Source organism: Balaenoptera borealis (genome assembly GCF_965194805.1).
Source record: "Balaenoptera borealis genome assembly, chromosome: 8".
Taxonomy (NCBI): Eukaryota; Metazoa; Chordata; class Mammalia; order Artiodactyla; family Balaenopteridae; genus Balaenoptera; species Balaenoptera borealis.
In genome coordinates, this window is record NC_138865.1 from 110257801 (window position 1) to 110283763 (window position 25963).

Below are 25963 nucleotides of genomic sequence, written 5' to 3' on the forward strand. Positions count from 1 at the left end.
ATGCTTAATACTTTCCTTTTGGAGCTGTTGTGAGGATTTCAATGTGAGGAATGTGAAAACATTTCGTGATTCTAGGTGCTTAGCTTCTCAGCTGAATTATGCTGCTTAAATTGGACCCCCTAGCCTCCCCCAACTCTGTCCCATCCAACCCCCCACCCCGCCGCCCCCAACAGTGCATTTCTGTTTCCTCCTTTTTTAAAAAAAATTTAAAAATTTATTTATTTTGGCTGTATTGGGTCTTCGTTGCTGTCCATGGGCTTTCTCTAGTTGCGGCGAGCAGGGGCTACTCTTCGTTGCGGTGCGCAGGCTTCTCATTGCGGTGGCTTCTCTTGTTGTGGAGCACAGGCTCTAGGCGTGCGGGCTCGGTAGTTGTGGCTCGCGGGCTCTAGAGCGCAGGCTCAGTAGTTGTGGTGCACGGGCTTAGTTTCTCCGCGGCATGTGGGATCTTCCCGGACCAGGGATCGAACCCGTGTCCCCTGCATTAGCAGGCGGATTCTTAACCACTGCGCCACCGGGGAAGTCCTGTTTCTTCTTAACTAACTCCAAACACTGGCTAGCTCTGCTGGGGCTTAGGTTATGTGGTACCTGGTATTTCAGAATAAAGGGACTGGGCCTTGAAACCTATCCCTTACTAGTTGTGCAACCTTGGATAAGTCATGTCAGCTCTCTGGGCCTCAGTTTCTTTCTCTGTAAAATAGAGGTGATAATACTGTGTAGGGCTGTTGAGAAAATTACATGTGATAGTGCATGTGAAATACACAGCACGCTGCCTGGCCCGCAGCAGTAGGTACTCGAAATATTAACAATCATTATTATTACCACCAATGCCCAACCTCAGCCTGGCACTGAGGAGGTAAAGAGGAGGAAGTGAACTTTGTATGAAACCCTCCTGCTCAGATAGGGAATGTTAGGGAGAGCAGATAAAGAATTAACATTGAGTTCCTACTGGAAGTTGGTCATGCCTATAATCTTGCTCAGAATCATGCACGTAATCTTATTTTGTCCTCACAATAACTCTTACGAGAATGGAATTATGGACTCCATTTTACAGATGGGGAAACTGAGGCCCAAGAAGGGCAGTTGGCTACCTAAGGTCACACTGAAAACTGGTCAGAAATGGGGAGGGGAATTTGAAGAGATGTTGGACTGATTCCAGAGCTTTCCTGTCTGGCTGTGAAGCTGCCTCCAGAGGTGGGGCTGGGTGGGGCTGGGCCCCTGAGTGATTCAGGTAAGAGTCATCTCCGGATTTCCAAATAGTGGGTGGGACACAGCAGGGGTGAGAGTGCTCCAGGAGCTTTAAAATCCAACTCCCCAGTAGAGTTGCCAGGAGAGCATGTGATTGGGGTGGAGCCCAGGGTAGGGGGGGGGTATGCAGAGGGAAACCCCACCCCATGTCGGGGGGATTGGGTGGGGGGAGCAGGGTGTAGGGAAGGGGGTCCTGGCCACCTTAGCTGGGAGGGGCTCAGGGCCTGGGGTGGAGCTGGGCCTGTGAGGGTGTTGAGGGTGCTGGCCAAGGGCCCAGCTGGGAAGGTCAGGGAAACTGAGGCAGAGTACTGACACTTTTCGTAGTTGTCACAGCAGATGGATGGGGTGGCAGTCACCTTGATGAGGCTGGCCCTGGACCCTTACTCACTCATAGAAGGTCTATATTTTTTCACGAATTCAATCACTCATACAGGCACTCATTCATTTCTTTATTCAATGAACCAACATTTGCTGGGTGCCTTCTATATGCCAGATCTTGCGCTCTGCCCTGGGGATATGTGAATGACCAAGATGCTCGCAGCCTAATAAGGGAGAGAGAGGGACCACACAATCCAGCATGCTGCCTGCTGTGACCAGGGGTGGCATAGGAGTTTCCTTAGAGGACAGAAAGAGGAAGAGGTGTGTCAGAGGATGCTTCCCTGGGGACACAGAGCCGGGCCTTGAGCAATGAATGGACATTCACCATTCTGAGGATTAGGAAAACTCCCTAGATATGGAGGCTATAGGCTTTGGAGTAAAGGGACAGGGAAAAGTGACCCTATGCTATGGCCTTTCCCAGGGCTGGGGCACGGGCTGGCCCGGACCCCTCTCTGTGTATCTAGCTGCACGCAGAGCCTGACACTGAGATAGACCAAACACAGTGAGTCCAAATTTGAATGCCACCTACCCCATCCTGCTCCCCATCCCTCGTTCCTTCCCTGCGTATTATCGCCAGCATCAAGCCAGGAACCTAGATGTCCTCCTGAACACCTCTTTTTCCCTGAAGCTCTAGTGCCAATCGGTCACCAGGCTCTTGCCACCATTTCTCTTGTCTTCCCCTCCCCCATGCCCCCTCTTGGTGCGGTCCTGTCCCTGGGGGGCTGCACAGGCACCCTCTCTACCATCTTGCCTCTGGCCTCTCCTTCACGGCATCCTTTGCGAGATCTCCAGCACTGGTCCCAGAGCCTGGCCACAGTGAGGGCTCAATCCCTCCATGCCTGTTCTCAGAAACCATCCGATTTGATCTTTACATTGTTCAAATGGGAAAGCAGAAGTCCAGAGAGGTGCAGACACTTGTCTGAGGTCAAACCGCGGGAGAGACCTGAACTTGGTTCTTCTGGCTTGCAGGCTCTTTTTCTCAGTGCCAGGGCCACACAGGTGCTGTTCCTTTGAGTTCAGGAGGGTGGCTTGGGTGTGAGCAGTCAGCAGGAGGTACAGGCCTTGGAAATGGCTGGGCTCAGGGTCTGAAGGGAGGGAGGACCTGGGAGTGAAGATGGGGCCTCATCCAAACCCTTCATTTTTCATCACCAGAAATCCCTCTTTAGTTTGGGTAACTGGACCCCCCAATCTCACCCTGACCCCATCCCTCCGGCTGATAATCCATGCCTTATGTCTCCTCGCCCTGCCTGGGTAGTCACCGGAGGCTCTGGATCTGGGTGGTGGGTCAGACTTCCCCAGCACCCCAGGGCCCCAGGCCCTCCATTTGCTCCACTCCCTCCCGCATCTGCCCTGGCTTGCTCTGTCTCCTTGGGGCAGCTGGCTTTTGTCCCAGTGGATCATAGGAGCAGCTAGGGTGGGGCTGTAGGAGGGGTTCCCCAGTAGGCCTCACTTCTCCCATCTCACATGGTTCCCATTCTGTACCCAAGGATGTCTGGGAGCCCACATACGGACCTCTGAGCCCTCCCGCCTGCCCTTCCACTCTCTGAGGCCCACAGGATGGCTGGGTGTGGGGGGGAAACTGAGGGAGAAAATCTGTGGACGTGGGGACCAGGAGACTCTGTGTGACCCAGGGCGCATCCCCCTTCGAAGATCAGTTTCCCCAGCTACAAAAAAAGAGGAGCTGGGTGCTGGGATTCTGTAAAGTAGGCAGATAGATGTGAGTCCAGCTGGAGCATGCACCCTGGCCACCCTGGAATCTGAGTCAGGAGATCTTTGGAAAGAATGCCTCCTGATAACGGATCACCTACTCTGTGCTAGGCACTGCATCAGGAAGTTTGTGTGCATTACCTTATGGAATCTTACAACAGTTCTCTGGGATGGGTCTTATTAGCATCCACGTCTCATAGAAGAGAATACTGAGGACCAGAGAGGTTAAGTACCAGGTCCAAGGAGGCACAGCTAGTAAGCGGTAGAGGCTGGATTTGGATTAGGTCTCCTGGACTTGGAGTCTGCTCTTCATTCTGGCAGTAGAGGCTCAGGCAGAGACACGTGACCTTAGAGGGCAGAGCCCAGCCCTTGGGGGGAGTCCGTCCTCCCTGTTGGATCTGAGGGTAGTGGGTTTCCCATCCCGGAGACTGTGTGCAGGCCCGCCTGGACTGCTCCTTTTCCGTCCTCCTTCCGCTTGGGGGTGGCGGTGGGGGTGGGGGTAGGGTATGTGGTTCTGAGCGGACGTTCCTAGGCTGAGATACCAGCCCTGAAGCCCTGGGTGCCCTCGGCATTGCACATCATCTCCGGGCCTCAGTTTCTTATCAACCAAATGGACACACTTCTGGTGCTACTGGGTTTTAAAGGCTCAAGTGTCTCACGGATCTCGGGTGAAAAACCACCTTAGTGGCCGTCATAGAATAATTAATAAAATGTCTTGGCTGGAGCAGGAGCGGAGGAAGTAAGTGGGCGGGGGCCGAGGTGACAGCTGGCTAGAGAGGTGGAGCCAGGGAATGAGTGGGGAGGGGCCGGCCAGGCGGGCCAGCGCTCCGGGGCAGAGTTAGAGACGCACCCAAGGAGCAGGCAGTCCGCATCCCGCATCCATCAGCCGCCCTGCACCATGAGCCGTAAGTCCGGCCCCGGTGGCCCCAGACTCCCCTTTGCCTCCTGGTGGAGCCTTGAATGCCAGGCTCAGCCCTTCATCTCTCTCCCTCTGCAGGGCGGAGTGTCTCGCTCCGGTTCCCGCTGCTTCTGCTGCTGCTGCCGCCATCCCCTGTCCTGCCAGCGGACCCCGGGGCACCCGCGCCGGGTAGGCGGCCCCTTTCCTGCCCCCGAAGAGCCCCAGGTCCCTGCGTCCCTGGCCTGGCCCCCACCCGCCTCTCCCCTCCGGCCGGCCCAGCTTCCCCTTTTGGCTCGCGGTGCCTGGGAGGGGGGAGGGGGCTGAGGCTGTCGGTGGGATGGGGGCTCTCTGCAGACCCCCGGGGGGTGTGGCTCTGGCTAGGACGCCACTGGGTTCTTTTCGGGGGGAAAGGGCAGACTGGGATCTCGGGCCGGCTTTGGGAAAAGGGACAGCGTCTCTCCAGGCCCTCACCTGTTCTGGGCCCCCAGCAGTCCAAGCTCATCCCCAACAATCCCGCTGTTTCCCCTGCGGGCCACTTTCGAAGGAAGCAACAGGCGCCAGGGGAAGGCGTGCTGGCGAGTTCTCTTTCTCCAGCTTCTAACTTTCTGGTACCCTTCCGGATTCCCAGCCCCAGTGGAGAAGATCTCCCTCGGTGAGGACCCCGGGTACACCAGCCATTCCAGAGACAGTGGAGGTGAAAATACGCTTACGGGGCTGGGTTGCTCCCCCTGAGGTTTAAATCCTCACCTGTGAGGTCCCCACTGGGCAGATGGGTTAACTGAGGCTCAGGTAGGGGCTATAACCCTCTCAAGCTCACACAGGGCATGGTGGGCTCAGGGTTGGAAGCTGGATCTACCTGACTCTAGGCATTTTGCAGAGTCTTTCCTCAGAGTCCTCCCTGCCCTCCTCACCCGCTGCCAATGGACCCTGGTTTCATCACCCCAAAGAAGATGGGGAAAGTCAGATCCTGTAAAATTCCCACCTTCCTCCCCCTCCACCATGCATGTACCAGGTTCCAGGTGAAGGACTGCAGCTCCTCCTTTGGACAGCCTCCCTCCCCCAGCTTACTGCTTGTGTGTGTGTGTGTGTGTGTGTGTGTGTGTGTGTGTGTGTGTGTGTGTGTGTGTGTGTCTGTGTCTGTGCAGGGTCTGGACAGAGCTTCCTTCATCACCTAGCTGTGTGAGCTCTGGGTCTCCATTTCCCATCTGCAAAATGGGCTCAACAGAGGATGGTGGGGAGGGGATCTGAGCCTTCTGTTGTGATGCTCAGAGGAGAGAGAAAGGGTTACCTATGTGAACTGGGAATCAGACCAGGTTTCCTGGAGGAGAGGGTTTGAGAGGGTGGCATTTGGAGAAGTCAAGGAAAGGATGGAGGATGCTGGGCACAAGCAAAGGTCTAGTTTGTGGGAAGAAGAGGAGGAAGACCCATGTGGCCAGCACTTTACAGTTTACAAAACCAGGCTGTGGGCATCTCTGTTGTTGGTGCTCACAACAGCCCTGCCAGGGAGATGTTAGTCCCATTCTACAGAAGGGAACTCTGAGGCCCAGAGGGGTGAGCCCATTTGTCTGAGACCCCAGTAGCAGAGCCGGGGCTGACTAGGCTGACCCAGTGGCCCTTTTTGTTAGCCCCTGGATCAGCCCAGCACTTCCTCTGAAGCCCCATTCAGCCCCATCCAGGCCCCCAGGGCACCCAGGGCTCACCCTGCCTGTCCTCCTGTGTCTGTTCACCAGTACTTAGTGTGCCATTTTGCTTTTAGCCTTTTCTACTTATCTTTATATTGTGTTTAAACAGAATTGTTTTCTTCACTCCACAAACATTCCCAGGGGATTGCTTCATGCCAGTCTTTGGCTGCAGCCTGGAGACAGAGCTGGGAGGAGCTCGCAGTCTGGTGGAGGAGATAGAAATGCCCACAGACTGTCATCCAAGGGGGTCAGGGCCATGACTGAGGGAAGCACAGGGGTGTGCGGGGCTCGGGGGTGGGGGGCAGTTATCTCTCATCCCTTACATGTGAGGAATTTCAGGAGGCTTCTTGGAGGTGGTGACGTTTGACCTGGACCCCGAAGGAGGTGGTGAGTTGGTGGAAATCCTGTGAGGTTTTACTATGAAACTCTGGAAGGGGTCTTCCTGGCAGAAACAAGGGCATGAGCTGAAGCCTAAAGGTCTGAACTGTGGGAGTGGAAGGGCGCCCAGGGAACAGTAGGACAGAGGCAGCTGCTGGTGGACATGGGCCTTTGGATGCAGAATGAGGAGATGGACTTGGGCCTCAGGGTAACTGGGAGCAGGAGAGTGAGATTGGGCGGATGACTTGGAGGTGAGACTGGAGGCTGGGGAACCGTTAAGGAGGCTGCTGCAAGGGTCAAGGAAAGAACGGAGGACCCGTTGGGTGTTGGGGCAGAAGGTTTGGGCTGCCTTCCTGTTTCCAAGTCTCTGGGTGAACTGAGGTCCAAGATGCCTGGACATTCAGGGGAGGCATCTGCCCTGGAAAGCCAAAGCCTGTGTTTTGTCCCCAGAGCGGCAGCAAAGGCTGATTCCCCCAGGAGACGAGGGCTGCAAGCTTACGTGGGGGCAGGTGGCGGGAGAGAATGTTGCTTCTGCGTCTCCTGCGATGGACGAGGTGGAGTCCGGCTTGGAGGACAGGGGTGTGCCAGGGCTTCCTTAATGCTCAAGTTCATCCCCTCCAGTTCCTGGACTTGGCTTAGTGCTCTCTCTTTGGCTAGGGATAGGGCATGACCTGGCAACCAGAGCTCCATGCCAGGCAGAGGGGCCTGAGGCCAGCTAACCCTGGCACGTGGGGCAGGAACCCCGCCTGTGCCAAACCCTCCTGCTGCCTGCAGCCTCCTATCTGCAGCACCAGCAAGGTCTGTGGGCTGGGAGAGGACTTCCTCTTCCAGCCATCGGGGCCTGCTGCGGTGGTGCCTGTCGGCTGGCCACTGACCTGGTGGGGTGTAGGGCCTGGGGCCCAGGTCTGGCTGGTCAGGGCCCCCTTTTTTTTTTCTCTTTGGCTGCCAAGCTCCTGGAGCTTCTCTAAATATTATTCTTAGGGAATTTCAGTCCAGCCTCTTTCTTTAACGGGCCCTCTTGCTGCCTGGTGCCTCCAAGTCCTGACGACTTGGTGTTCCCTCACTGTGCCTGGAGCCCTGACTCCTGGGCTGGGGGACATTTCCTTGCCAGATCCTCAGAAAGTTCTGGAGCCGGGACGTCCTAAACAGTTCCTCATCGGTGGGAATGTTTGCAGTGTGGGCTTGCTGATCAACCCCACCTCTGGGCTGGCTTGAAGACGCAGTGAGAGCAAGCTGCAAGGTTCTCTGCTGATGGGGCTAGGGAATCATATTGATGCAAATAACCCAGATATTTGGAGATAGATTGGCTTCGCCCAGAGTTGAGAAGAGAAGGGGAGGCAGAGAGGGAGGTTTTTCCTTAGAGCCTGTCTGTTCCCTCCCCTTCCTGGAAAACACTGAAAAATCAGGCCCAGAGGGTACAGGATACTTGCCCAAGGACACACAGCCAGTGAAGAGCAGTCACTCTCCCACAGATCTTCGCCCACAGCACCTACTTGGCGCCTCGCCCTGTGCTGGGTGTGGGAACTCAAGGCACTTTAGACTCTGTGTCTGCATCTCCCTAGTTCTCTTTCTTGATGTTTTATCATACAGGGTGTCCTCCGCTGGGCACATGAAAGCATGTGGGATTTAAGTTAGACTGAAGGAAGGCCTTGCTTTGTGAATAGTTCCCAGAGCTCTGGTTGCAGTAGGGGATGGCGCTCCCTCTGGGGTCCTGGTTTCATTCGTTCTGGATTTTCAGGTCCACCTTGAAGGAAAGGTGACAAACCTATCTCACCTGGGGTCATCCCCAGCCTGTGGAGCAAAGTGACTCTCCCTCTGCATCCCTTCCAAGTCCAGGCATGGGCCCCTCCAGGAGGAGGAAGGGCAGGGAAGAGAAGGGAGTTCATCTTGGCTCTGCAACTTTGAAGCAGTGGGGCCTGGGCGAGTCTCCTCATCGGTGGCAGGGTTGGGGGGGGTGGCGGGGGCTAGGGGGAGTCTCACCCGCCCACCAGGGAGTGCTGAGCAGATAAACGAGGTAGATATGCGAGGTTGGAGGGTCAGCCAGAGCCCTGGCTTCCCGGCCCATCGTGACCGTGCAGCTGAAGGGGGGGAAGCAGCACCTAGTCTCCTCTCTGCCCACCCTGACATCATGGGGCCGCCAGCGGCAGCTGCTATCCTTGCTGGGGAGAACTTTCCCTGCCCTGGGGCCGCCGGTGTTTATGGAAAGATCGGGAAGAGGAGGGAGGGAAAGTTGGGCAGCAGGTCTGGGAGGGAGGGACCTCTGCCCACGCCCGGCACACAGACTCTCCTGACAGGAGAGGGATTCGGGCAGGAACTTCTGCATCTGGGGACACAGCTCTGCTGCCTGCTGAAGCCCTCAAGCCAGACTTCAGGGCCAGCTGCGGGGGTGCTGGGGAAATCAGGGAGACCCTTTGGCCAAGCTTGGGCTGGCTGGTCTCCTCGCTGCAGTTTAAATTCCACAAACATTTGTTAAGCTCTGGCCACCGCATCTGGATTCCCTGGGTGGCTGTATCTCTCCAGGACATGGGTTGAGCCCCAGCTGTGTGCACAGCCTCTGTGAGGGAGGAGAAAGTCAGGGAAAGCCCTTTTCCTTGGAGGCTTGTGGTAGAGCAGAGCAGGTCGAGCTGGAACGTGGAGCAGGGGCGAGAGAGAGCGGAGTGTGGACATTTAGGGGGCGGCTTTCTGGTGCATGTGCAGTGGGCAGGGGCAGGTAGATCTGGAGGGAATTTACTAGGGAGGAGCCGCAGCCTGGGTCAAGGAGGGAGCAGAGCTTTCAGCTTTGGGGCTGCGGGATGGGCTGCCACAGAACAAACTGAGTTCCTTTTGGGATCCCTACTGGGGGAGAGATGGGGAAACAGCCCAGAGAAGGGCTGCACCTCAGCCCCTGTGCCCGATGAGTGGTAGGGTGACCCGTTGGTGACAGAGGGCCTGGTGCGCCAGGGTCGGGAGCTGGGCAGTGTGGCGCCACGGGAGCTCCTGGGCAGAACAGCAGAGTGTCCTGAGCAGGAGGGATCGTTGAGATCCCAGGTCCCTGAGCCCGCTGCACGGCTGAGCCTGAGCTCCCTGGCATTTCTGGGCCTGTGGCTGTAGGAGGGGAGGGGTGTCCTGGCAGGCCCCTGCCCTGGGCCCCACCTGCCGATCCGCCTGCGTTGGTCTGATAAGGCCTTTTTGTTCAGACTTCTTCCCGTGGGTTCCTTCTTTTTATGCCCTGCAAGGGTCACAGAGGTGCTATTGTGGGGCTGTGGGGAGTTGCCAGGACTTAAGCAAAACTATTTGCATGATCCTGTGATGTGAGGAGCCCTAAACCAGAGGTTCCTGCCCTCTGATCACAGCATCCTGAGGTGACTTCTCAGGCTCCTCCCGCCCGTTGCTATCCTCTTGACCCCCTATAATCAGATGCACAAAGAATCAGAGTTCCCTGTAATGTTGGCTCTGAGCCCAGTTAAGGAATTGTGTTTGCAGGAGGGACCTGGTGTTTTCTGTGGAAGGCCAGGGAAGGAGCTGCTGCCATGACAGGCGCCCTGGGTCTGCAGGAGGCCTGGCTCTGTTCCTTGGTCTTGGCCGAGTCGCCACCTCTTCCCGAGCCTCGGTGTCCCTCGCTGAGCTGTGAACGAGCACTGAGGGAGCTCCAAGGAGTCTCTGACCTTGCTGTTGGAGAATCATTGAAGCTGTGGTTGGGGAGATCTGGGTTAGACACAAGGAGGGACTTCCTGGGGGCGGTTTCTCCAGGGGGTTGGTGGGGGTGATGTTAGAGCTCCACTCACCCTCTGGAGAGAGTTTTCCGGCCACATCTCTCCTGTTCTCGTGGTGCCTGACCTCCCTCAAGATCCTAGAGCCCAAACTCCACCCTGATGTGAGCCGGGGCTGGGTCTATCAGGACGGGAGCTGAGACTCCCCTCAAACCCATTCTCTGTCTTCCGGGTTCTGGGAAACATCTTTCCTTGGACTTGATGGCTGAGTGTCTGGGGGTGGGGTGGAAGTGAAGGGATGGGCAGTTGGTCTGGTGCCACTTGCCGGGTGACCCATCTGGGTTTCCCCTTATTTGGCCTCAGTCACCCCACCCCTTCTGCCTATAACTGGGCGTTGTGATACCTGCTCTTCCTTCCCTTCTGCAAAAATAAAAGGATGGTAGGTCCTGGTGCCCAGAGGTTGGGGGTTGGTCTGAGAACCCCTATCCTTTTCCCTTTACTGAACCCCACAAACTCTGCCCTTGGTGCTGAGCTGTGACTTGGCAGAAGGTGAATGCTCTAGAAAAGCCTGTGGCTGCAGTGTCTTATCAGCTGTTTCCTAGCCTTTGATGTCACAGCCTGGGGCCTGGACTCTTCTCCTGCCCCACTTTGGTGGCAGCAGGGAGGGAGGAGGGGACTTCCCCTGGTGGCCTGATGTGGGGAAGACTGGAAACCCAGAGCAAGGTCTGGAAACGGAAGGGCCAGGGGCTTTCTGTTCATAGCTGTGGGGACAGAGAGGACCCTTGGGGAACACAGGAGTCCAGTAAGTTAGGAGAGAGCTGTGACTGGACTCCAAGCCTCTGGCCCCAATGAGAGGTCACCCTGGAGTGGTCTCTGATCTCTGTTTCTCCCCACAGTGAACCCCTGTTGTTACTATCCATGCCAGCACCAGGGTATCTGTGTCCGCTTCGGCCTTGACCGCTACCAATGTGACTGCACCCGCACGGGCTATTCCGGCCCCAACTGCACCATCCGTGAGCTGGGCCTCCAGCCCCAATCCTTCTCCCCTGGGCTCGTCCTCCAAGACCCCCACTTCCTACCCTCACCTCCGGCCGTGGCCCTGTTCTCTTTTCTTGCCTGCCTTTGACCTCTGACACTGCCCCTGACCTGGCTCCAGCACAAGCCCTCACCCCTGGCACACCCCACTCCCTGCTTCTGGGCTCTGTAGTGAGTTTTCACTGCCCAGCTCCGGCCTTACTGACCTCAGTCCCTGGTCCTGTCTCCTGTCCTCATGTCTGGTTCTGGCTCTGTCATGTGCCATCACTCCCAAGGTTCCATCCTTACCCCTGCCCCAGAGGTTCTACCCTGTTCCATCCTGTCCCTCGTCCCCCGTTCCCATCTTCCACTCTGGCTGCTTCCGGTCCTGCCAGGAGGGCCTGACTGAATGGCTCCCACTGCCCTCACAGCTGAGCTATGGACCTGGCTCCGGACTACTTTGCGGCCCAGCCCCTCTTTCCTCCACTTCCTGCTGACGCATGGCCGCTGGTTCTGGGAGTTAGTCAATGCCACCTACATCCGGGACATGCTCATGCGTCTGGTACTCACAGGTGGGTGGGGGCAGGGCCCTCCTAATCTAGGGGAGCAAGAAATCCTGCCACTTCCTGGAATTCTTGACATCTGATAAGGGCAGGGTTTGGGGGCGGGGGGGTTCTAGGGTGCCAAATAAAAAAAGAACAACCCAGGGAATTCCCTGGCCGTCCAGTGGGTAGAACTCCGTGCTTTCACTGCCGAGGCGCGGGTTCAATCCCTGGTCGGGGAAGTAAGATCTTGGCCGCATGGGGGGACAAAAAATAGAACAACCCAAGAAGAGGTGGGGAAGGGGGCGTGTAACTGGGTGCAGGAACCCCTTGTCACCATTATTTTCGCCCTCTGCAGCGCGTTCCAACCTCATCCCCAGCCCCCCCACCTACAATGTAGCGCATGACTACATCAGCTGGGAGTCCTTCTCCAATGTGAGCTACTATACGCGTGTTCTGCCCTCTGTGCCCCGAGACTGTCCCACGCCCATGGGGACCAAAGGTAATGGCGATGGGGTGAGGGGTCTGGGCCTGGGGGTGTGTCACAGGAGATGCTTAGTTCTTCTCTTAGGGAAAAAACAAGCAGAAGAGCAGTTACTGACCCATTTCACAGATAGGTGGACCAAGGCAAGACATACACATATCCAGAACCAGGGATGAGGACAGGAAGAGGTTGTGGAGGGGTCTTGCCTGAGGTCAGTGGCAGAGTCAGACTAGTGCTTCCATATTTCCAGGGTGCCTCTTTGCCTGAACCTTGTCTACTAAATGGGTGGGATCCTGCTGGGATGGGGGTGACTTTAAAGTTGAAATGGGGCTTCCCTGGTGGCGCAGTGGTTGAGAATCTGCCTGCCAATGCAGGGGACAAGGGTTCGAGCCCTGGTCTGGGAAGATCCCACATGCCGCGGAGCAACTAGGCCCGTGAGCCACAATTACTGAGCCTGCGTGTCTGGAGCCTGTGCTCCGCAACTAGAGAGGCCACGATAGTGAGAGGCCCGTGCACCGCGATGAAGAGTGGCCCCCGCTTGCCGCAACTAGAGAAAGCCCTCGCACAGAAACGAAGACCCAACACAGCCATAAATAAATAGATAAATAATAAAGAATGAGGATTAAAAAAAAAAATTAAAGTTGAAATGGAGGAAGGAAAGAATAGTGAGCTATTTATTGGGTGCTAACTCTGAGTTTGGGTCTTTACTAATGTAAACAGTCTTATGTGCTTCATTGGCGCAGTTTACACATAAAGTCAAATTTTTTCTTTAGTTGTTCAAGATCCCCACTTGGTCTCATTGGCAGGGGTCTTCTTCCCAAGACCTTCTTCCTTATCCGCTCCTGATTGTCCTCAAACAGGGGGGTTTACTCAGTTTAGAGCCATCAATTCAGTTTCAGGTACACAAAGGACAATACAGTCACATTCCTTAGGTATCACCTGTGGCTGCTTTCTTGCTGCATCAGCCAAGCTGAGCAGATGCGACAGAGACCACATGTTGGCAGAGCCTAAGATATTGACTATCTGGACTTGTACAGAAAAAGTTTGCTGACCCTTGGTTTAAAAGATCCCATCTCACCAGTTTTCTGCCAGTTACATTGGCACTTGTCAAATCCACTGCATAAAATAGATATCATTTGCCCTATATTATAGAAGAAGAAATTGAGGCTCAGAAAGATGGAATGACTTCTCCATGTTCACACAGTTAGTAAATGGCATAACCCATTTCAGACACAGGCTACCTTGCTCCATGGCTGGGGAGTCCAAGTTCTTCTGTTCGTTTGTTTTTTCTTTCTTTTTTAGGGGGAGGGGGGTTAACTTGTACAAAGTAGCAAACATACACAAAAGTTGAGAGAAAAGTATAATGAAGTCCTATGTATCCTTCTCTGCGTTTCAAGATTTGTCCACAATTTGCCAATGTTATTTCTTCTATCCCCTCTCACCTTACTTTTTATGGAGTTTTTAAAAACAGATTCCAGATATCATGCCATTTCACCCATAAATACTTCTAGAGTCTTTTGGTAGAGAAGGTGCAAGGGGCCATCAGGTGGGAGGGAGGTGGTCCTGCGGAGGCCACTCTGGGCTTCCTGCGTGGACCAGTTCGGTCTGGCGAGCCTGGAAGGCCCTGAGGCAGGAAGATCCAGACAGGAAGCAGCTACTGCTCTTTCCCACCTCCCCAACCAGGGAAGAAGCAGTTGCCAGATGCCGAGCTCCTGAGCCGTCGCTTCCTGCTCAGGAGGAAGTTCATCCCTGACCCCCAAGGCAGCAACCTCATGTTTGCCTTCTTTGCGCAACACTTCACACATCAGTTCTTCAAAACTTCTGGCAAGATGGGTCCTGGCTTCACCAAGGCTTTGGGCCATGGAGTGAGTACCTGGGAGGGGCTCGGGACTTCTCTGGGCTGCACTTGGCACGTGGAGGTTGTTACAGGTGGGGCAGGACCCAGAGGTCTGAGTGGACCCTCTCTCTGTCTTCAGGTCGACCTTGGCCACATTTATGGAGACAATCTGGAACGTCAGTATCACCTGCGGCTCTTTAAGGATGGGAAACTCAAGTACCAGGTAGCACTGGGTCTTGGGATGGGGCATTGGGAAGAACCTTCCACGGTCTTCCCTGGCAGAAGCTGTTGGTGGGGGCCTCCAGGGTGTCCTGAGATGGCCAGCTGTGGAAGCTGGAGGTGTGTGGTTGGAGGAGAGACAGCAAACCCTGGGAGAGGGTGCCAGGCAAGAGAAGCAGACGAGGAGCAGACGTGGCCTCTCATGTTCTCCTGGGAGGTGGATTTTGGGGCTCCATAGGAGATGAACATTTCCAGCCTGCATTTATTCATTTAATTATCTACAATATTAATTGGGCACTGTGATGTGCCTGGCACAGGGGAGCAGTGGCCGTGATAGTTATGGGCCCTACCCTCAAGCTCCTCAGGGACCACAGATGCAAACAGTAGGGTGCTAGTTCCATGAGGACTTTTCGTCTGAACTCGCACTGTTCAATGGTGCTAGAGCCACATAGGTAATTAGCTCATGCACTTCTCAAATCCACTGCATAAAATAGGTATCATTTGCCCTATTTCATTGCTGTGAGCCACATCTAAGTTATTGGAATTTTTCTAGTGGCCACATTAAAAAAGGTAAAAAGCAACAGGCAAAATTGATTTTAATAATATATTTTTAATTTAACCCAATATATCCAGAATCTTATCATTTCAACATGCAATCAACATAAAAATTGTCAATAAAATATCTCACTATTTGTGCTAAATCTTCAAAATCTGACCTGTATCTTACACTTATAGCACATCTCAATTTGGGTGCCAGATTTTCGTTGGAGATTCTGATCTGCATTTAGATTTCATAAAATTTACAGTTGAGAAAGTAGATTCACATGTCCAAGTTGTTCTAGGCATAAAGACTTCCCAACAGCTGAGGTATCTGTTTTAAAATTTAAATCTAAAGAAAATAAAATTAAAAATCCAGTTCCTCATTCACACCGACCACATTTCTAGTGCTTAGTAGCTGCACATAGCTAGTGGCTACCATACTGGACCATGCAAATCTAAACAAACAAAAACCAAGACACAAAGTTCATTGCTGAATCTTTTGGGCTAAGAACAGTACTTGGCATATGGTAGGTCCTCGGTGTGTATTTGTTGAGTGAATGATGACACTGCCATATAATTAATTACACTTGCGATGGCTGCCACCAGGGAGAAGCCACGAGAGTGTGCAGAGGATGGGGAAGGCTTCCTTAGGAAGTACGAATAAACCAAGAGTTGCATGAAGGATGAGGAGGAGTTAGGGAGGCCAAGAAGGGCACAGGACAGGCCAGGTTCTCAGGCATCGAGGCTGGAGAGGGGAAGTCAGCTTGAGTGAATTCAAGGGAGTAAAACGAGGGAGATGCTGCTGGACACCTGAGTGATTCCCGATGAGCGAGGGTCGTGTTAAGGATTTCTGATTTCTGCCAAGAGCAGAGAGAGGACTTGGAAGGGTGTTAAGCCAGGGTGTGATGCTAGATTTGGGTGTTTAAAGGATTGCTCTGGCTGCAGAGCCGAGAACGGACTGTCTGGGGGGATGGAGCCACTTACGGGGGGAGTCAGGGTGGAAGATGAGGGTGGCTTGGAAGAGGGTGGCGGCAGAGGGGAGAGAGAAAGGGACTCACTTTAGGAGGGAGAATCCACAGGCCTTGGTCAGGGAGGCCGGGCAGCCACCCTGCGTGTTACGGGCAGCTGTCAGTAGGAGTGGAAGGGTGTCCGCTGCGCAGGTGCAGGCACCCGGCCCCTCCCCAGGTTACCAGGTGTCCCCATCCTGCAGGTGCTGGACGGAGAGATGTACCCGCCATCGGTGGAAGAGGCGCCTGTGCTGATGCGCTACCCCCCGGGCATCCCGCCCCAGAGCCAGATGGCAGTGGGCCAGGAGGTGTTCGGGCTGCTGCCGGGGCTCATGCTCTACGCCACACTCTGGTTGCGTGAGCACAACCGAGTGTGTGACCTGCTGAAGGCTGAGCACCCCACCTGGGGCGATGAGCAGCTCTTCCAGACAGCCCGCCTCATCCTCATGGGTGAGGACTCCAAGCCAGCCTCGTCCTGGAAGGTCACGCCCTCTGTCCTGAGAAGCGGAGTGGAGGGTTTGGGGACAGAGAGATTAGAATTCTGAACAGGGTCCTTCTCCTGTGTGAGCCTCACTTTCCAAATCTATACTTTGGGAATAATGATGGTTGTAAGGATCTGTTGAGATGATGAATGGGAAAGTACTTAGCACATAGTAGGCCTTCAGAAAATGGAGGGCTGCGGTAGCTGATCATTAGCTGGGTGACTAGCAGCAAATCTGATTAGCCACCCCAAATCTCAGTTTCCCCATCATCCCAGGAGCACTCAGGGACATCCTCAGCAAATACCCTAGCTTGCCTGGGCTTCGGGAATCCTTGTTTCCTGCCCTGCATGCATCTGCCTTCCTGGAGGTTGGTAGCTTCTGGGTGCCTCAGGGACAAGATATTTTTGTGTCCCCTACAGGGGTGAGCCTGCAGCCTGAAATGTTGGATGGTTTTTGGCCTGGGAGCTCGGCCCCTCCGACACACCTGTCCAGACCATATTCGCTCTGAGTCACCACTGAGCCTCTGCCCCCGCCTCTGAGCATCACTGGGCATGACTGTTCCCAGTTATAGTGGCTGATTCACTGGTGCCTGGAAGAGCCATGCACTGGGGTTAGGAACGGCCTAAAGAACGAGAAGGGGCTGGTTCAGAAGTGCCAGTATTATAGAGACTTTGATCAGAGAGGGCAAGTCTGTGTCTGCAGTCTGCCCAGCATACCGACGGGTGATGAAGCTGTCGCCAGAGGCGGGACCCCTAGGGCCCTGCACCTCCAGTGCTTCATTCAACCCTCCCCGACAGCCTTAGGACCCAGATAGGATTACCCTTTGTTGTGAAGATTAAGATGCAGAGAGGGTAAGTGAATTCCCCAAGGCCATTCGGTGCAGAGAGACTTGAACCAGGTCTGGCTGCCGCCAGAGTTTATGCTGCTTCCACCACATCTTGAGGGGAGTGGTTTCCTGAGCGGGGAGGGGGTGTGAGCCTTAGTCTAATCTTTTGTGACATGTGCATATGGGGAGGGGATTCTCCCCTCACACCTCCACGTAGTGTTCCCACTTCTACACGTATGGACCCTCCGTATTATGCCAGGCCCTGTACCAAGCAGTTCAGATGCATTCATTGTCTACTCCTCTCAGCGACCCTGTGAATATTGTTATACTGGTATGATTCTAGTACACATTTTACAGATAAGGGGAGTGAGCTTCAGAGAGAGTAAGTAGCACAGCCCCAGCTCGGGTGGCTAGAAATGGTGAAGCCAAGATTTAAACCCAGGTCTGCTGATTGCAGTTCCGGTGGCTCCAGATCAATTTGCTAAAAGTCAATTTGTCTAGTGGTTAGTTGGCCAAAATATCAGCTTCTTCTAATATCTAGCTGACCAGTTTTCATTGTGTTATGGAATGTTCCTTTTGTGTCTTCCCTGGCTCTTTGCTCTGTAGCTGGTTCCTGAGGGGGCAGAGGAATTTGATACATAGGAAGATAGGAGGATTATATTTGGGACGAGATTCACTTATGTCTCCAGTGTCCCTTGTTTGCTGCTGCAGCTCTTAGAATGGTCTCTTGGGAGCTCCCCTCACCCCCATCATCTTAGGCACGCTGAGATTCCCTCACTAAGTTAATCTCTACAAGCCCATCTTTTGTGGTGTCTCCAGCCTCTTTTAATGGGCTGTGGGAAGGTGGCCACCCGAGGGTCACAAAACCCATCCTCAGATACTTCCTTTGCGTGTCCTGCTCAGCCCGGCCTGTGACGTCCCCAGGGAACATGGGACTAGCAGATGGCTCCTGTCTTGGGACATCAGTGCAGCCTGAGACAGAAAGTTCCATTTTCACGCCCCGTGACACAAAGGCAAAGTGAAAGTGGCCAAATAAAATCAAACAACCATTACAATGGTAAAGAGGCCAAACCAAGCCCTTTGCATGAACTGGCCCACTTCCCAAGCCTGGTGGCTAAGACCCTGTGCTCTGTTGACCCCATTCCCCATCCTTCGTCCCAGGGGAGACCATCAAGATTGTGATCGAGGAGTACGTGCAGCAGCTGAGTGGCTACTTCCTGAAGCTCAAGTTTGACCCGGAGCTGCTGTTAGGCACCCAGTTCCAGTACCGTAACCGAATTGCCATGGAGTTCAACCAGCTCTACCACTGGCACCCACTCATGCCCGACTCCTTCCGGGTGGGCCCCCAGAACTACAGCTACAAGCAGTTCCTGTTCAACATCTCCATGCTGGTGGACTACGGGGTCGAGGCCCTGGTGGACGCCTTCTCTCGCCAGCCCGCGGGCCGGGTGAGCCCCAGAGGAGCGCTGGGGAGGGCCGCTGGGCTCTGGGATCCAAACCCCAGTTTTCTGTGAAAGGGGGAGAGTGTCACCCCTACTGGGAGGTCGTGATCATTCCTTCATTCATTCTCTCGTTCTTTCATTCATTCAACGATACCAGGCGTTACTCCAGGTGCCGGGGATGCAGTGGTGAACCGGGTCAATGTGGTTCTTGGGTCCTTGTATTTTTGGTGCGTACACCCTAGGAAGGAACAACAGTCATGTGACAGCTAACATCGTTTGAGCACTTACTACATGTTAGGCACTGTACCAAGGGCTTTTCTGATGTTTTCAGAATTATAAGAGCATGTTAAGAACCACAGTACAGAAAGCCCACCATGCTCTGGGAACTCAGAGAAGGGCTTCTGGCCCAGAGTTGGGGATTGTGGATAAGGAAGTGATGTTTGAGCAGAGATCCAAACAATGGATAGGGGTCTCCCAGGGCAAGAGGTAGCGTTCGTGGCCCGGGGTCTCTGTGTTCCAGATGGAGGGGACAGCATGGCAAAGGCCCAGAGGTCAGAGGGCATGGCAATTTGAGGACCAGGTAGACATTCAGGGTATGGCAATATATGCAAAAGTGCCTGCACATAGTAGGTCTTTATTACATTAGAGGCCTCTGTATGGGCTGAATTGCCCCCTGCCCCAAATTCCCATGTTGAAGTCCTAACCTCCAATACCTCAGAATGTGACTGTATTTGGAGCTAGGGTCTTTAAAGAGTTAATTAAGGTAAATGCGGTCATTGGGTGAGCCCTACTATGACCGGCGTCCTTTTAAGAAGAGGAGATTAGGATATAGATGTGCATAGAGGGAAAACATAGGGGAAAGATGGCCATCTCTAAGCCAAGGAGAGAGGCCTCAGAATGAAACCAACCCTGCTCACACCTTGATCTTGGACTTGTAGCCTTCAGAACTGTGAGGAAATAAATTTCTGCTGTTTAAGCCACCTAGGCACTTTGGTATGGCAGCCCTAGCAAAATAATATAGCCTTTCCCTCTGGAATTTCTAACTCACTTCCTCCTAGATCTTCCCTTCCCTATGTTTGGAAGCTCCCATCTCCTTCCCTAGCTCCCCTCAGCCCCTGCTTCTCTCTCATACTTATCCCTCAGCCCTACCATGAAGTTGTGGTACCACATGGATTTAGGTTTCCCCCTGGTAATTTGACTGCAATTAGCATATGCTGCCGCCAGTGGGCAGCTGCTGGCTGGTTTACGGCCTCTGTTCTTTGTGGGGACACAGACATGAACAGAGACAATAACTCGTGTGCGGGGCTTCATGGTTTCCAAAGAATTTTCAAGCAATGTCCATGGTGACATGTGTGAAAAGCCGTGGTATTTCCTGGTACCAGGCAGAAGGGTCACAGAAGTGTGTGGATTCTCAGGATATCAAAGCGAGTGTGAGAAGTGATAAAACAGGGCCTCCCCTGATAATCCCCACCCGTGGTTCCATCGCGGGGTTACCGTGTGACCAACGCTGTGATAACTGCTTTGTATTCTTTATCTCGATTATTTTACCACAAGCATATCAGACTCATGCTTCTACCTTCCTCATTGTTGCATATGAAGAAAGAGAGGCTTAGCATAAGTAATTTGCCTACAGTCCCTGTATTTGTTTCCTAGGGCTGCAAAAGGAACACAAACCAGGGGGCTTTAAGCAGCAGACGTTTATTCTTTTTCTTTTTTCGGAAGTTCAAAATATCACCTTTATTACTGATAAAGCTGATTCTAGAAAACCTAAAGCAGGCTTTTTAATAATAAACCCCCAAATAGACAAACTTGGCTACCAAGACGTGGAAGCATGGAAACAAGGAAAGCCTCTCCCAACATCCTCCTGTCCCCCCAGAACAAGGAGTGTGAGAGAAAACATACTACCTGGTGTCAACTGAATTCAAGAGCGGCAGAGAGGACAGCTTGAACGACGCACACCTAGTTACTGTGCTCAAACTCACCAATGATACTAAGTTACTCCTCTTCTAATAAGGAGTGAGGGGGAGAGGTTGGAAAAAGATGCTGAGTGTTAGGCTACTGGGGTTTCCTCCATAGACAAAGAAACATCCGGAAAAGGAAAGAAATATTCCCACCTTACACCTGAGAAGTATCACCTTTTATTCATTTATTCATTGATCCATCCAATCATGCATTAAACCTTTACTACACGTTACTAACATCTAGGCCATGAAAAAGATCAACCCTCAAACATTTCTCTAGAAAGCCCTTGTAGTTAACTCCCCCAGATGGTATTAATACCAATCAGAAATTTATTGTTGCACAGTTCTGGAGGCTAGAAGTCCAAAATCAAGGTGTCGGCAGGGCCGTACTCTTGCTGAAGGCTCCAGGGGAGAATCTGTTCCCTCCCTTTCCCTCAGCTTCTGGTGGTGGCTGACAATCCTTGGGGTTCCTTGGCTTGTAGAAGCATCACTCCAACGTGGTGTTCTCCCTGTGTCTCTGTTTCCTCTTTTAATCAGGACGCCAGTCATTGGATCTGGGGCCACCCTAGTGGAGTATGACCTTGATTACATTTATTTGCAAATAAGGTCACACATTCACAGGTGCTGGGGGTTAGGACTCCAACACGTCCTTCTGGGACACAGGCAAGTCAATCCACAACGGGCCCCACAGCTTGTAAATGGTTCAGCTGAGATTGGCACCAGCCTCCGCTGGCTTTGCCCCAGGGTGTATAACTTCACCCAACTATGCTTTTCCTCTTTCTCACCCAATTGTCCTTGTTCTACCCAAACAGAACTCTTTCTTTAGCATTATCATTATCAATTCATCCTGAGCAATAGATCTTTCTTTAGATGTATGCTCCTTTTTTTTTTTTTGACAATTCTTTTGCATTAAGAATATCTTTTTAAACTTTTTATTTTATATTGGAGTAGAGTCGATTAACAATGTTGTGATAGTTTCAGGGGTACAGCACAGTGATTCAGTTATACATATACATGTATCTATTCTTTTTCAAATGCTTTTCCCATTCAGGTTGTTACATAATATTGAGCAGAGTTCCCTGTGCTATACAGTAGTAGACCTATGCTCCTTAACAGTTATGAATCAGATTTTTTTTTTTCTGGAGCCTTCTTTTTTTTTTTTTGGCTGTGCTGTGCGGCTTGTGAGATCTTAGTTCTCCGACCAGCGATTGAACCCCGGCCCTTGGCAGTGAAAGCTCAGAGTCCTAACCACTGGGATACCAGGGAATTCCCTTTGGAGCCTTTATCTCACCAGGTTACTTGGGTTTTGAACCCTATTTCCCTCCCTTCACAGGATATATTACACCACCCCCTTGGTCTTGAAGTAAAACTACAAGTTTAGTTAAACTAAATGTGTTTATATATTACACTTTTCATGATTTTAGTTCCCTCCTTGCTAGCTCACCACAATTCCTCTCCCAGGAGGCTTGGCAGAAAGAAGGAGAAACAGATGTATTCACCTGTCCCTGTGTGTAGCTTTATCTGGTCTGAATGGAGTGACTTGATACTCTGCGTTCCTACCTTCTAGCTCAGTTTCTCTTTTCTAGTTGTGGCCGGTTGCTAGGGGTTCACTTTTTTTTTTTTTTTAATTTGCTTATTTACTTATTTTTTGGCTGTGTTGGGTCTTCGTTGCTGCGCGCGGGCTTTCTCTAGTTGCGGCGAGCGGGGGCTACTCTTCGTTGCGGTGCGCAGGCTTCTTTTTGCGATGGCTTCTCTTGTTGTGCAGCACGGGCTCTAGGCACGCGGGCTTCAGTAGCTGTGGCACGTGGGCTCAGTAGTTGTGGCTCGCGGGCTCTAAAGCGCAGGCTCAGTAGTTGTGGCGCAAGGGTTTAGTTGCTCTGCGGCATCTTCCTGGACCAGGGCTCGAACCCATGTCCCCTGCATTGGCAGGCGGATTTTTAACCACTGCACCACCAGGGAAGTCCCCGGGGTTCACTTTTTAATACTAGATGCTCAGTAAATTTTATTTAATCTTAATTCTGTGATATAGAGAATGGAAAGCAACAGAAATAAGTTCCTTAGCAGAATCCATTAAAAGATTAAACATTTTTGTTCTATGATAAAAACTGATTTGGAGAGTGACAGACACATGTCAGTTCTGCCAGGTAGAGTTTAAAAAATATCCTAGGAAAGCCATAAGGTTTTAGCCCCTCAAACTAACATTTGCCCATCCGTCTGTTTCCATCACTTGAAAGCTCTGCCTTTTATTTCCAGATCTGAAATGCCAGTCCCCTCTGCTTGAGCTCTGGACTGTGGCCGTGCTGGCCATCTCCTCTGCAGAGTCCTAGTTGCTGAACCTAATAGTTCCAGAACCTTCCTTAACAGAATGTTAGGGGTTCTCACCTAAATTCAAAGGGCTGGGGAACAGTGTGTCTGGTGAGTGACTAGAGAAGTCCTCCTGGCCCACTCCACACTCTAAAGATGAGGAAGCTGAGCCTCAGAGGGGGTCCCTGAGAAAGCATGGCTGTGCAGACCTAGGGCCAGGTTCCCAGCTTGGTGGCTGCTAGGCCGAGCCATCCTTTCTGCTCAGAAGGGACTCCTGACCTGAATTTCTTCTCCAGGACGATGTGGCCTGGCTCTCAGACCACAGCTGTGTTTATCTCTTGGCAGATCGGCGGGGGTAGGAACACGGACCACCGTGTCCTATACGTGGCTGTGGAAGTCATCAAGGAATCGAGAGAGTTGCGGCTGCAGCCCTTCAATGAGTACCGCAAGAGGTTTGGCATGAAGCCCTACACATCTTTCCAGGAGCTCACAGGTGAGCAGCTGTTTCCCGGCCATGGCTCCTGCCCTCGAGGGGTTTGAGCTGAAGTGAAGGAGACACTGAGGAAACAGAACGGGTGATCCATATGGCCAGCACATATGGGATCTGAGGGGTGTGGGAGCACGGTGCCAGGGGTGGCGAGGGATGGCAGATGACTGCTTGGGGAGGGAAGGTGGCTTCTCAGCTGGGTTTGAAGGATAAAAAGGGATTTTCCGGGACTTCCCTGGCGGTCCAGTGGTTAAGACTCTGCACTTCCACTGCAGGGGGCACAGACACGGCACAGCCAAAAAAGAAAAAAAAAAAAAGGGATTTTCCAGGTGAAGGATAGAGGGAAGAACATTCTAGGTGGAGGAGCAGAAAGTACAAAGGCACAGGGGTTAAAAAGAATGAGTCTAAAAAAAAAAGAAAAAAAAAAAGTGAGCCTATTCAGGAGAACAGTCCTAGGTGTGGCTGGGTCGAGGTTAGTGATAGGAGGCTGCCTTAGACTGTGTGGAATCTTGGGGTCTACGCTAAGATTTTGGGTTTTATTCTGTCTAGTGGTTCCTACGTCCCATTTACGGACCAGCTACCTGAGAATCACTTAGAAAACTAATTAAAAATACCAAATCTGAGCTGTCTCTTCCAGAGATTCTGATTCAGTAGACCTAGGTGGTACCCAAGAATCTGTATGTGTGACTATATATATCTCTCCATACATATATGTATGTGTATGTATATACACATGTATGTATATGTAAGTGTATATATATAAAACACAAATTGTATAATATATGTATAATAAATATATGTAACATATATGTCTATATGTCATATATATATATATATATATATTTGTTGTTGTTCAAGATCCCCAGTTGTTGGGCAGCCAAGTTTGGGGACCCCTGTCCCAGACAATGGGGGTGCCACTGAAAGGTTTTGACCAGGGTGTGACATGACCCCTGACTGTGTACTGGTACCCTGTGGAGGGTGGACTTGAGGAGACAGGTAGGGACACCCCATGTCTGTCTCCCATGACAGTCCAGAGAGACAGAAAGAACATTGTCGCTAAGTCTCTATGTGATCTTGGACAAGTGACATTGCATCTCTGAGCTCCGGTAGAACGCAGGGTCTTGGACCAGGATAAGGCCTTGAAACCTGCCTGTGAAGGAAACAAGATGGGTAGCTTCTACCTGTTGTAATGATCAGGTAATTAGGGCACAGAGAAGTGGGGTGAGTTGCTCAAGGTCACACGCTGTTTGGTGGCAGATCCAGGCCCTTGACTCCATCTGCAGTAGCAAATTCCCTCCCTAGATGCAGCCCCGGAGCAGGGTCAGTCAGCCGGGCCAGATTTTAGGGCATGTGCTCATTTGCTCAAGGTGCTCTTCTGAAGTCCATTCTCCTCCCCAGAAAAAGGTGGACCTAGAAGATTCCCTCCCCAGATGAACCGTAATGGATGGCATCATGATTCTGACTTTGGCTTCTCCCCCTTGTAGGAGAGAAGGAGATGGCAGCTGAGTTGGAGGAGCTGTATGGAGACATCGATGCCTTGGAGTTCTACCCAGGGCTGCTTCTTGAGAAGTGCCCTCCAAACTCCATCTTTGGGGAGAGTATGATAGAAATTGGGGCTCCTTTTTCCCTTAAGGGCCTCTTAGGGAATCCTATCTGTTCTCCGGAGTACTGGAAGTCGAGCACATTTGGCGGTGAGATGGGTTTCAACCTTGTCAAGACGGCCACGCTGAGGAAGCTGGTTTGCCTCAACACCAAGACTTGTCCCTATGTCTCCTTCCACGTGCCGGACCCCCGCCAGGAGGACGGGCCTGGAGGGGAGCGGCCATCCACAGAGCTCTGAGGGGACAGGGCAGCAGCATTCTGGAGGGTAGAGCTTACTGCTCATCATTCCAGAACGCTGAGGCCAGGGTTGATAGTCTTCAATGTTGGGTTTCTGATTTGGTGTTGAGAGCATCAGGGTGGACATTTAGAACTCTGGGTCTCTCACCACGATCTGGAATACTGTGGTCTTGTTTGTCGATCTAGAATGCTGAATTCCTGGTGAACCATCTAGAATGTTAGGAGTGGTTCTCCTTCGGAATGCCAGAACACTGGTTTCCTGGTTGATCACCTAGAATGTCAGATTTCTGGTTGATCTGGAATACAGGCATTCTAAAATATGGGACTCCTGATGGAATCATCTAGAAAGTTAAGGGGTTCTTATTTTGCGTCCTAGAATTCTGGGTGGTCCTCCAGAGTGTTGACTTTCTGATTGGTTATTCAGAATGTGGTGTTCCTGGTTGCTGATCCAGAACAGTAGCTGGTGTGCTAGATCTGTCCTGTCCTGAATGTCTGGAGCATTGATGGTTCATTTTCCTGTTCAGTGAGACATCCACAGAGCAGGGGAATCTAATGTCTAATGAGACTGCATTGCCTGAATCTGTGCCTGCACAGAGGAGGCAAGGAGGTGGGGTGTTCTTCTTGGGACCCCAACTGAGACCCTGGTCTGAGGATATAGAGGGAACAGGTGGCTTTTTCCAGGCCATTGATTGGAAGCCACCAGAGCTCTGTCGTTGCCCAGATCTTGACTCACGGCAGCTGTTTTTCATGAAGTTAATAAAGTTCTTTTTCCAAATTGCCTGCTATGCTTTTGATACCATCCCCAGGAGCAGAGGTAACACGGAAGTGACCTTTCTCCTAGCCACAGGCTAAATGTGCTGGAGGTTTGCAGCAGGAGACTTTCCACTGGGATCCCTGGGCCTGTCATGGTCTAGATCTTTCACTGCTAATGTTTCATCCCCCCCACCCCACCCCCCCATCCTGTGGGTTAGGAATTGCTTTCTCCAGGCTGCTCTCCTAAAA

The 25963-nt window shown here is 52.3% G+C and overlaps 1 protein-coding gene and 1 long non-coding RNA gene across 7 annotated transcripts; one reads left to right on the plus strand and one right to left on the minus strand.

Annotated features, from left to right (window-relative positions):
- Positions 1 to 1680: 1680 nt before the first annotated feature.
- LOC309633957 lies at positions 1681 to 10866 on the minus strand. The gene is made up of 2 exons (XR_014247788.1): positions 9758 to 10866; positions 1681 to 2708 (listed from the first exon to the last, which is right to left on the minus strand). It is a non-coding gene; the product is annotated as an uncharacterized lncRNA (long non-coding RNA).
- Positions 4120 to 25736, plus strand: PTGS1 (prostaglandin-endoperoxide synthase 1). Of its 6 annotated transcripts, XM_082403285.1 has the most exons (12): positions 4120 to 4235; positions 4328 to 4417; positions 4857 to 4922; positions 10874 to 10990; positions 11423 to 11563; positions 11892 to 12035; positions 13701 to 13882; positions 13994 to 14077; positions 15824 to 16070; positions 18090 to 18376; positions 22981 to 23128; positions 24607 to 25736. In XM_082403285.1, the coding sequence occupies exons 1-12, from the start codon at positions 4229 to 4231 to the stop codon at positions 24960 to 24962; spliced, it is 1869 nt and encodes a 622-aa protein (XP_082259411.1). In that variant the 5' UTR covers positions 4120 to 4228; the 3' UTR covers positions 24963 to 25736. The 6 variants fall into 6 exon arrangements, with proteins under 6 accessions (XP_082259411.1, XP_082259413.1, XP_082259412.1 ...); XM_082403287.1 differs by lacking the exon at positions 11423 to 11563; XM_082403286.1 differs by lacking the exon at positions 4857 to 4922.
- Positions 25737 to 25963: the final 227 nt, after the last annotated feature.